Below are 10,076 nucleotides of genomic sequence, written 5' to 3' on the forward strand. Positions count from 1 at the left end.
TCAGCCAATCACAGGATTAGCTTTTGGAATTAGTCTTCCCAAAGCTCGGTCCTGTGGCTCCGGGAGATAAGGGTTTCTTTCATGGACAGTCATGGAAGGTTTGAGGTCCTTAATGTGGACCTTGATATGGGACTTTAAGGACCTGAGCACATCATTTTCTTTCCCTATGTTCCCCAGCACATTTAGAGGCAACCAGTCCTTTCCATTATACTCATTTTGGCTACAGTGTTCACAGGGAGAACCTCCTTGGTCATCTAGACCATTGTGTTCTATAGGCGTGTCAGCACAGCTATCAAAATGTGATCACTTGAGAAATTCCCTTGCCTCTTCCTGCCGTAGACTACTCCTTCCCTTTTACCATTGCAAACAGGGTATCTGAGGTCTTTAAATTGAATCAGATTAAAGAAGGAATTCCAGAACAATTTCAGATCATTTTTTCTTAAGATTCTGTTTTTCTGAAGCCATCCTTAATACCAACATCTGTAGCCATCAGGCTTCAACCAGGAAAGCAGGACCAGTAGAAGAGAATATGTGTGTGTGTAGATTTGTTGTAGGGAAATGGCCTTATGCAATGGTAGGAGTTCATTAAGCTGTTTCTGTAAGATTGTTGTGTCCTCATCTTATGCTGGAGCAGGGCAGACATTCAGGAAGAAAAGACTACATGCTGGCTGCAGCCCACCGATATGAGCTGGGATCCCCAGGAAGAGTTGCTGTAAAACCCACATCCCTTCCTTTTCTCTGACCTTGGAGACAAGGGGACTCTGCAGAAGCTGAGGCCCTTCAGAGCAGAACTAAACGCCCAAGGCCCTTTGCTCCTGTCTCAGGTTAGATGTCTTCTCCTCAGAGAGGCCTTCCCTGACTACCAAATTCAAAGTATCATCTACTCAGTTTCCACCTCCTTACCCCGTTTCAGCTTTTGGCAGAGAATATACCATTACTCTACAGTTGCTCTGGTTGTTTAGGGCCTTAGCCCTCAAGTAGAATGTAAGCTCCCTGAGAACAGTGTTTAGTTCACTGTTTTTTCGTGTCTAGATAAGTGCCTGGCACTTAGAAGGTTTTCAGTAAATATTGAATAAAGGAGTTATTTTATTAATCCTTACAATAATCCTAGGAGGTAGCTGCAATGATCACCCTCACTTTACAGAAGAGTATATGGAAACACAGAGGTTAGGTAAGTAGTCCCAGGTAAGAGGCAACCAAGGGATATCTGGAGCAACACCTCAAAGCCAGGTCTGTCTTGGCCCCAATGTGCTCTCCACTCCCCAGTGGGGTCTCACCAGGTGCTGCAGCTTTAGGATCCTCCTGATTCACAGTCTCCCACTGTATCCTACTGGTCACATGACCCTGGTCCCAGAAGTATCTCACTTACCCTCCCTGACAGGATCTCCCAGGGAGGGAGGGCCTAGCTCACATCTGCTCCTATTTCTGCCTCTGCCTCATCCTGCCAGCTCTGAGTACTCCCAGGAAGCTGGCCCCTGTAAGACAGGGCCCAGTTACCCTCACTCAGCTTGCCTCTGGCCCTTACGGATGGGCTTCTATGTTTCCCAGAACAGATGCTTGAAAAGCAGTAATTGCCCCACCTTAAACTGCTCTCTGCCCTGGAGCTGCAGCCTTTACTAGGTACCAGCATTGGCACTGGATTGAATATATAGGAGATGGGATCTGGGAAGGGCATAATCAGAATGCTGCTGCCTCAGTCATCTCATGCTGCCATGACAGAATCCCATAGACTGGGTGGCTTAAAAACCAGACTTTTATTTCGTACAGTTCTGGAGCCTGGGAAGTCCAAGATCAGGGTGCCACCATCTTCAAGTTCTAGTGAGGGCTGTCTTCCTGGCTTGCACTGGGCCACCTGCTATATCCTCACATGTTCTGTGTTGGGGGCGGGTGAATAGCAAATTATCTCTGCTCTAATTATAAGAGCACTAATCCCATCATAGGGACCCCACCCTGATAAACTCATCTAAACCTAATTGTCTCCCAAAGGCCCTACCTCCAAATACCATCACAGGGAGGTTAGGGCTTCAACATATGAATTCTTGGGACACAAACATTCCCCTGCCTACCACACAAGTGAAAGTGGACAGCTACAGTAGTACAGTCCCAACTGGGACTGCCCTGAAGGACAGTGGTGAAGGGAAATCTTCCCAGAGGGAAGAACTTAGAGAAGTGCACTTGGTTGTTTCTTCTGCCTGGAGGAGAGACGGCCAGAGGTATGAGCACGTATCCATGCACAGGCTGTGTCCCATTCACTGGCTGAATGGTCAGGGACTTTGAGGATACATGATTGAAAATTTGTGACAAGGACGTCTTGGGAAGACGTATGTGCGTAGACCTGTTCAAATGGACATACAATGTGAAGATATTTGAGACTTATGAGAGTTCTCAGCAAAGGCTGACCTCAGCAGAGCAGAATTTTAATAATCTGATGGATACGATCCCCATTATCTGGATATCAATCAGCCACTTTCCCCAACACTTGGGTCATAATCTTATGGGCTCAAGAACAAAGTGTCCAAGGTGGCAGGGATGGAGGTTACGCTCGGTAGCATGGACTTCCACTCACCAAGGCCAATCTCATGCAGCCACTGCTGAGTCCTCAATCTGCCAGAAATGGAGACCAACATGAAGCCCATTATGTGGCACCTGTCTCCAGACTGATCAGCCAGCTAGCTGGTGGCAAGTGATTACACTGGACTACTTCCATTATGGAAGGGACTGTGCCTTGTTGTTACTCAGACACTTATTCTGGATTTCGATTTTCCTTCCCACCCGCAGTACTTTGAGAAAACCAACATTTGCGGACTTAGAAAATGCCTTATTCACCATGATGGATTTCCACTCAGCATCATCTCTAAACAAGGGACTCGCTTCACAGGAAATAAAGAGCAGCAGTGGGCCCATGCTCATGGGAATTCACTGCTCTTATTATGTTCCCTTGTTATCTTGAATGGACTGGATTAGTAGAACAGTGGAATGCCCTTGGGAAGACTTGGTTCTGAGGCCAGCTAGATGGCAGGAACTTGCAGATCTGAGCAAATACTTGCAGAAAGCAGTTTTTGCTATGTATCAGCATCCAACATAGTTTGCGTTCTCTCCCATAGTCAGGATTCATAGGTCCTAAAATCAATGGGTGGAAATAGGATTACCTCTACTCACTATGTCCTTCAGTGATTCACTAGCAAAAATGTTTTCCATCACTCTGTCTTTAGGCTCTGCTGAACTACAGGGATTGGTTCTAAAGGGAGAAATGCTTTCACCAAGGGACACAACAGTGATTCCACTGAAAAGGAATTGATACTTCCAGCTGGCCGTTTTGGTCTCTTCATCCCTCTGAATCAATGGCACAAAGGAAGAGGTCCTGTCCTGGCTGAGGTGATGAAACCTGATGATGAAATGGAGATTGGGTGCCCACTACACAAGGGGTAAGAAAGAGTATGTCTGACACATCTAGAGATTTTCTTAGTATTCCCATGTTTTGTGATTACAGTTAATGAAAATTACAACAACTCAATTGAGGAAGGATATCTATGACCCAGACCTTTCAGCAATTAAGATTTGAGTCATTCCACCACGCAAAAACCATGACCGGCAGAGGTGCTATCTCAGGGCAAAAGGAATAAGACATGGGTAGTGAAAAAAGGCAGTTATAAATACCAGCTATGATCATGTGATCTGCTGCAGACACTAGGACTGTAATAGTATACAGCTCGATGAGTTATTAACTCATCCCTCTCACCACCCAGGTAGGAAAACACACAAAGAAAGAAAACAACAAACTGTACTTTCACAGCAAATTTTAAGGGCTTTTACTAAGAGAAAAAGCACAAAATGTAAAAAGCTCCACTGATTTTTCTTAGCTTCTAAAAGGGAATTCTCTTGACTTCAAAATTCTAGGGAGCTTTGTCAAGACCCCATTCCATCCTACAGCATAGAAAACTTATCCTTGTTTCTCTTTGTTCTTTGCAATAATACAATTATCTTCCCTTCATGTGATTATTGTTGCTGAGGATGGTAGGACTCCAATGTTAAACAGAACTCCTTAAGTTGCTGAATTAAGACAAATCTTTTAAACCTGGAATTAAAGAGGCATTTTTGTTACACACAAGATATCCACAGCATCTATGATATGTAAGACATAGTAGTGGATACAAAATGGAGTTTACAATCTGCATGCAAATAGAAAATACATCCTCATGTAAAGATACTACCCAGCAAAATACCAAGTGTGTCGTTGAGGGCCCATGCCCACCCCAGATTATGATAAGTTTGGAAGGCTCTGTGGCCTTGGAAGAATGCATTAGATTTAGAGAATATCAACCTAAATGCCTGTGGAAATAGCATGAAGTATGATCAAGGGCCAGGGTTTAGGAAAAATAAGGCCGGACCTGTTCCTGCCGCCACCGTGAATTGGGCCCAACTTCTTAAAACAATGGAAGAGTTCCCTTTTACACCCACCTTGTTGCTTCCTTGACGGTAAGTTCAACAAATTCTTTCTTGACTTCTGAATTTCCTTGCATTTTTCCAAGCAAAACGAAAATTCTTTCATAGTCTGAAGATATTAGAAAACATTCAGTACTTCTAAAATTATTGAAATTAAATGGAAGTCAATCTTACTGCATCCACTAACTCAATATTTAGTTTTTATGGGCTAAAATGTTATGTAGTGTTTGTGTTTTGAATGCTTAAATCACAAAACCTGTACATATTTACTAAGGGAACTATATTAAATACTAGCCAAGTAAAACATTTTAGAATATGTATTAGAAATTTTAGTCAAATTAAAAAGAAAGCATCCTAAACTATGTAAAAATGCAATTCAGCCAAATGATGAGCTGAAGAGGTAGCTTGACTGTTCTACATCACAGGAATGAGACAGACCTCCTATGCTTTTATCAATAGATGTTCTTTCACTACTCACTTCGTCCAAACTTTCCAACTTCCTTCATTAAATGATATTTTACATCATCATTAATTTTCTGTGCCATGGCAGGACTGATTTGACATCTATTTGGCACATTTTTCACTGAAGACATTGCTCTGACTTTTGGGTCACCTACAGAGACGCTGCAGTGTTTGGTTCCTTCTCCAAGTGCATTACTACCAGGTTTGTGAACCAGCCCATCTTCCCTGTGACTGATGGAGTCATCAGGCCAAGACTCCAGTTGGTTAGGGGGAATACCGCCCTCTGCCATATTCATAGGCTCCGGTGGAACACATTTTGACAAGAAGCCTTCAGGTGGTGGTTGATCATTTTCCATTTCCTTCACATGGACCCCATGAACGACAGTAGCACCTGGAAACCAAATGAAGAGGTTGAGCTGCGAGGTAGATGTGTTTTATTCCAGCCTCCCCCACAGGGACTTCCACTACACATCAATGTCTAGAGAATTATTTACTTCATGAAACAGAAGGATGTACCAGGTGGAAATCTGATGTCTCACAAATAGAACTCGGGAAAGATAATACAAAAAACCCACTTTTTCCCTCGTGGCACTAGGAATACATACTGAAAACAAGTAGGACAGTACAACTAATAAACAATCACAGATTCCTGGTACTCAGGGTTCACTGTCATCTTGCTGCCACTTACAATTCTCAATGTGAAGAGTTTTATAATTTACCTATAAACTAAAAGTGTCCTGTCATGTTGTACTGAGCCGGAAGCCAGACTGAGTGAGCCCTGCTCAATCTGCCCCTCCTCTACCTCAGGGATTCTGAGAAAATAAAGCGGGCCATTAGGGCTGAAAGTTCTACATGCACTGTGGTACCAAAAATCTGTCTGTGTATGATCCTCCCCATCTTTCCTTTCTGTCTTAGAAAAAAGTGACTTTCTTCTGACTCCAAGTCTGGCCCCTCTGTGTCATTTATTCATCCTCTGAGCCAGGCATCCCACCAGGAGCCAGGGATCAGCAGTGAGCAGCACAGAGAGAAACTTGCCTGCCCTCATGGGGCTCACACCCTCATGGGGAAGTCAGGCAAGAAGTGCACAATGGGCAAAGGAAAGCAGCAGAGCTGGGCTGGCCTTAGGGAAGGAGCCTGCAGGCCCCAGGGAGAGCAGCAGAGGGAGCCCAGGGGCTGGACAGGGCCTCCTGAGGCGGGGTCCTTGGGCAGGGCCTGGAGGAGGAGGGAGAGCCAGCCTGTGCAGAGGCGCAGGGAGAGCTCCAGGCTGCCTGGAGGGCAAGGACAGGGGCTGCAGTGGGGACAGGCCACGCACCACAGAGTGAAGGACAGAGGCAGAAGGCGCCAGGAGGAGCCCTATGGGGACCCGTGTTAGGAATGCATGGCGGCGGACCAGGCCATGCAGAGCCTTGCAGACCAGAGAGTAGGGAGCTCGGGGTCTATGATGAGTGCTTGGGAAAGTTGAGGACAGGTTTTCAGGAGGGACATGGCATGATGTGACGCATCTGCCAACATGATCACTCTGGCTCCGGAGTGTGCGGTTAGATGGGGGTGGGAATAGGAAACATAGAGATCAAATAAGAATTTATTGTAGTAGTTTGTTGAGAGATCATGGCAATGTGGAATAGAGGGCTAGAGAGAAATGGTGAGATGCAATATTTATATTGGGCATTAATTGTTGGACTTGCCAAGACATTGGAAGTGTGAGAACAATAAAACAATAATAAGAGAAATCATGAGTGACTCTAAGTGTTTTGGCCTGAACTACTGGGTAAAAGGGCCAGGGAAGCAAGTGATCAGGAGAGTGGACTGTTACCAATCCTTCCAGATTCTGGTTCAGTGACCTCACATTGACAGCTTGAGAACTAGGCCATGGTGGGACTATTCACTCTAAGGATAGTTGCAAACTCTAAAAACCAGGACTGTTCAAGACCCATAGCTGTGAACAGCTTCGTTGTTACACCTTTATGGATGTTACACCCGATGGATGGTGTCACTAACTGAGATAGTGAGGGCTGAAAGTAGAATGTCTTTGGAGAGAGGGAGGTCAGCAATTTCAACACGTAGAGCCAGTTGAGTTGAGATGTCCATTAGATACCCAAAGGAGCTACCGCATATGCAGTTGTATTCCAGTCTGGATTTCAGGAGAAAGTTGCAGTCTAAAGGTATAAAGGTGAGAGTTCTTGTAGTGTGGATCAGATCTAACGCTCTAAGATTACATGGCATCACCTAGGGGGATAGCATATTGCAGAGAAGAAGGCCCAATATCAAGCTTTAGGGCCCTGCAATATTTACAGATGAGAAAGAAGAGGGGGGAAAAACAACAGAAAAAGGAGAAGGAAAATGAATCTTCAATAAGGGGTAAGAAACCCAGGACAATATGGTATCTGGGAACCCAAGAAGTTTGCCAGGGAGGAGGGAATGAACAGCTGTATCACATGCTGCTGAGAAGCTAATGCCAAAGGGCAGTAGGTACTGGTGACCTGGATGAGAGAAGTTCCACTGGAACACAGTAAGAAGCAGCCAGACTGCTGTGGGTTAGAGTAGAATGTGAGGACAGCCAGAAAGTGAGCAGACTCATCGCCTTGATGAGCCCAGCATCCTCTGTCTCAGGAACCTACATTATTCTTCTAACTCTACCAGCAGCTCCAAATTGTTGGGCCTAATTAGAGCCTTGCCCTCCCACTTGCAAATGTGCTCATATCTGTCCCCCCGTCAAGTACATGACTACAAATTTCCTTTGACATGGCTGAGTCCTAAAGATGGGATTCCCCCTCTCCTTCCTGTTTGCTTCACCACAGGAACATAATCTGCCTTCTCTTAGATGAGTGCCTGTTGGGCTCTCCCTGAGGTTTCCTTTTTTGTTGATGTCCTGTTGTAAGGTCATCTGCTTCACTCCTCATTTCCTGAAAAACATCGGTGGACATATTCCATTAAAGACAAAATTCAACCATTGCAACATTGCAGTCTTCATATGCATATACAGCCATGTATTTATATCGTTAATATAAGTGTTAATCACAGGCCAAAGATTTACCATCTCCCAGTACACACCATGTTCTCAGAAAATGCAACCTAATTTCATCTACGCTCAGTGAAACAAGAAGGCAAAACAGAATGTTGTCCAAAGCCAAACACAATGCAATCGTGCTTAATAAGAATGCTTGGGGAATGAGTGGCTCTCATCAATCAAAGCAATAAACATATGGTCATCTCCTTGGTGAAGCACAAATCATTTTGTTTCAGCCCTTATTAGGAGAGAAAAAAAGGGAGATATCTTTTCGTCCTTTTGTGCTTTAGACTTATTAACAAATGCTGATTAATACCTTTTTTAAATGATACATATCGATAGTGAAGGGTAGGGAAGATTGAAAACGGAAATCTTCCCACCCCTAATCTTATACAGATTGAAATATGTCAGCCTTGGAACCAGGCAGGGGTAGGAGATGCTTTTCAAAGATGGTAGTAGATAAAAGATGAAATTGAAGGGTACAGTAGTTTAGCTAAAAATTGTTTTCATCAAAGGATAACTCAGGAATATGCCCTTACATTATCAAATATAATTTTGTTAAAACTTTTCCAAACCATTTGCATTTCCCATAAAAAGAGGAGTTCAGAATTTTCACTGAGCATTTACTACCTTCCAGGTACTGTTTTAAATGCTTTACATAATCCCTGGCCGAGCCCAAAGAGTGAGGTGTGATTATTATCTGCATTGTAAAAAATGAGAAAACCTAAGCACAGAAAATTAAGGAAAACTCCAATTAATTGAAGATTTCTGGGGGTGAGGTGGAACAGCTTTAGGTCTAGGTTGTTACAGAAGAGATTATTGCCTGTCTCTGTCTTTATATCAATGGTCTCCTCCACAAGTACAGATGCAATCCCTTCTTTTCTTCATCGTTTTTATTCTATTCTTTAATTTTGCTACTACCACCAAGATTTGCACCTGTGGTGGCTCCACCTGGGCCCACACCCTAGGCAGGCTCACCGCAGTGGCGTCCTACTTGTGGCAGCTTAGTGTCTGTGGGGCTCAGGGAGGTGGGGGGCTGCCCCACTCCCACCACCTGTGTCTTCATGTTTTAATGGTGACGTCAATATGTCTCTCTCACACACAGCACATACCTCACATTAAGATTTCCATTAGGACAGTCCAATTATGGCAACATCACCTAGTACTTCATATTTCAAGAGGGACACTTAGTGTCTAGATAGAGCACCAGTGACTTGAATAACACAGGGAGTAGACTGTAATCTCGATCTTAAAGGAGGTAGTGTGGGGAGTGGGAAAGAGTATAGACTCTAGAGTCAGAAAGATGTGGGTTCAAACCCTGGCTCTATCTCTTATCATTTGTCACTTGGGGCAAGGCATTTGACCACTGTCAGCCTTGATTTCTTCTTATTAAAAAGGAGATAGTAATACTTTCAGAACAGTTGTGAGCATTAAATATGATAATTAAAAACACCAATTCTTAGTACAATGAATTGGAACTACTATTTCTGTTCAACCAACACACTCAGATCGGGAAGCTCCTACTCTCGCTTTATGTTCACATAAGTATCCTTGTGTCATATTTTATCTTTTAAACAAACAGAAGTAATTCATATGATTTATATTCATCATTTCAAAATGAAAATAATTGTGGTAAGAATGTCACAATTAAGGCTGGGCGTGGTGGCTCATGCCTGTAATCCTAGGTATCTGAGAGGCTGAGGCAGGCAGATTCTTTGAACTCAGGAGTTCGAGACCAGCTTGAGCAAGAGAGAGACCCCGTCTCCACTAAAAAAATAGAAAGAAAATAGCTGGACAACTAAATATATATATATGTATATGTATATTAAAAAAATTAGCCAGGCATGGTGGCACACGCCTGTAGTCCCAGCTACTTGGGAGGCTGAGGCAGTAGGATTGCTTGAGCCCAGGAGTTTGAGGTTGCTGTGAGCTAGGCTGATGCCAAAGCACTCTAGCCCGGCAACAGAGTGAGAATCTGCCTCAAGCAAAAAAAAAAAAAAAAAAAAGATTGTCACAATTTGAGCAAAAATAGAAATCGTTATCCTACCTGCCTATCATTTTTAAACAGATTGCCAAAAGTGTATAGTTCTTCAGGTTGATCTGGATTACTCTCTTGAAGTGGAGAAGCTGATATCTTCAGATATTCCTCATAGGTAACTATTTG

At 43.7% G+C, this 10,076-nt stretch overlaps 1 protein-coding gene across 1 annotated transcript; it reads right to left on the reverse strand.

Moving 5' to 3' along the window:
* Positions 1 to 3,996: 3,996 nt before the first annotated feature.
* LOC138378861 (sarcoma antigen 1-like) lies at positions 3,997 to 5,950 on the reverse strand. Its single transcript, XM_069464187.1, has 4 exons — positions 5,941 to 5,950; positions 4,922 to 5,296; positions 4,459 to 4,552; positions 3,997 to 4,075 (listed from the first exon to the last, which is right to left on the reverse strand). Exons 1-4 carry the CDS (start codon positions 5,948 to 5,950, stop codon positions 3,997 to 3,999), a joined length of 558 nt encoding a protein of 185 aa, XP_069320288.1.
* Positions 5,951 to 10,076: the final 4,126 nt, after the last annotated feature.

The sequence above is a fragment of the Eulemur rufifrons genome, chromosome 30 (genome assembly GCF_041146395.1).
Source record: "Eulemur rufifrons isolate Redbay chromosome 30, OSU_ERuf_1, whole genome shotgun sequence".
Taxonomy (NCBI): Eukaryota; Metazoa; Chordata; class Mammalia; order Primates; family Lemuridae; genus Eulemur; species Eulemur rufifrons.

Coding starts and splice junctions, on each gene's coding strand:
- LOC138378861 (XM_069464187.1), bottom strand. Junction 4,553..4,921: donor AGTTGGAAAGTTTGGACGAA/GTGAGTAGTGAA, acceptor TAATATCTTCAG/ACTATGAAAGAATTTTCGTT. Junction 4,076..4,458: donor ACCGTCAAGGAAGCAACAAG/GTGGGTGTAAAA, acceptor CTTTAATTCCAG/GTTTAAAAGATTTGTCTTAA.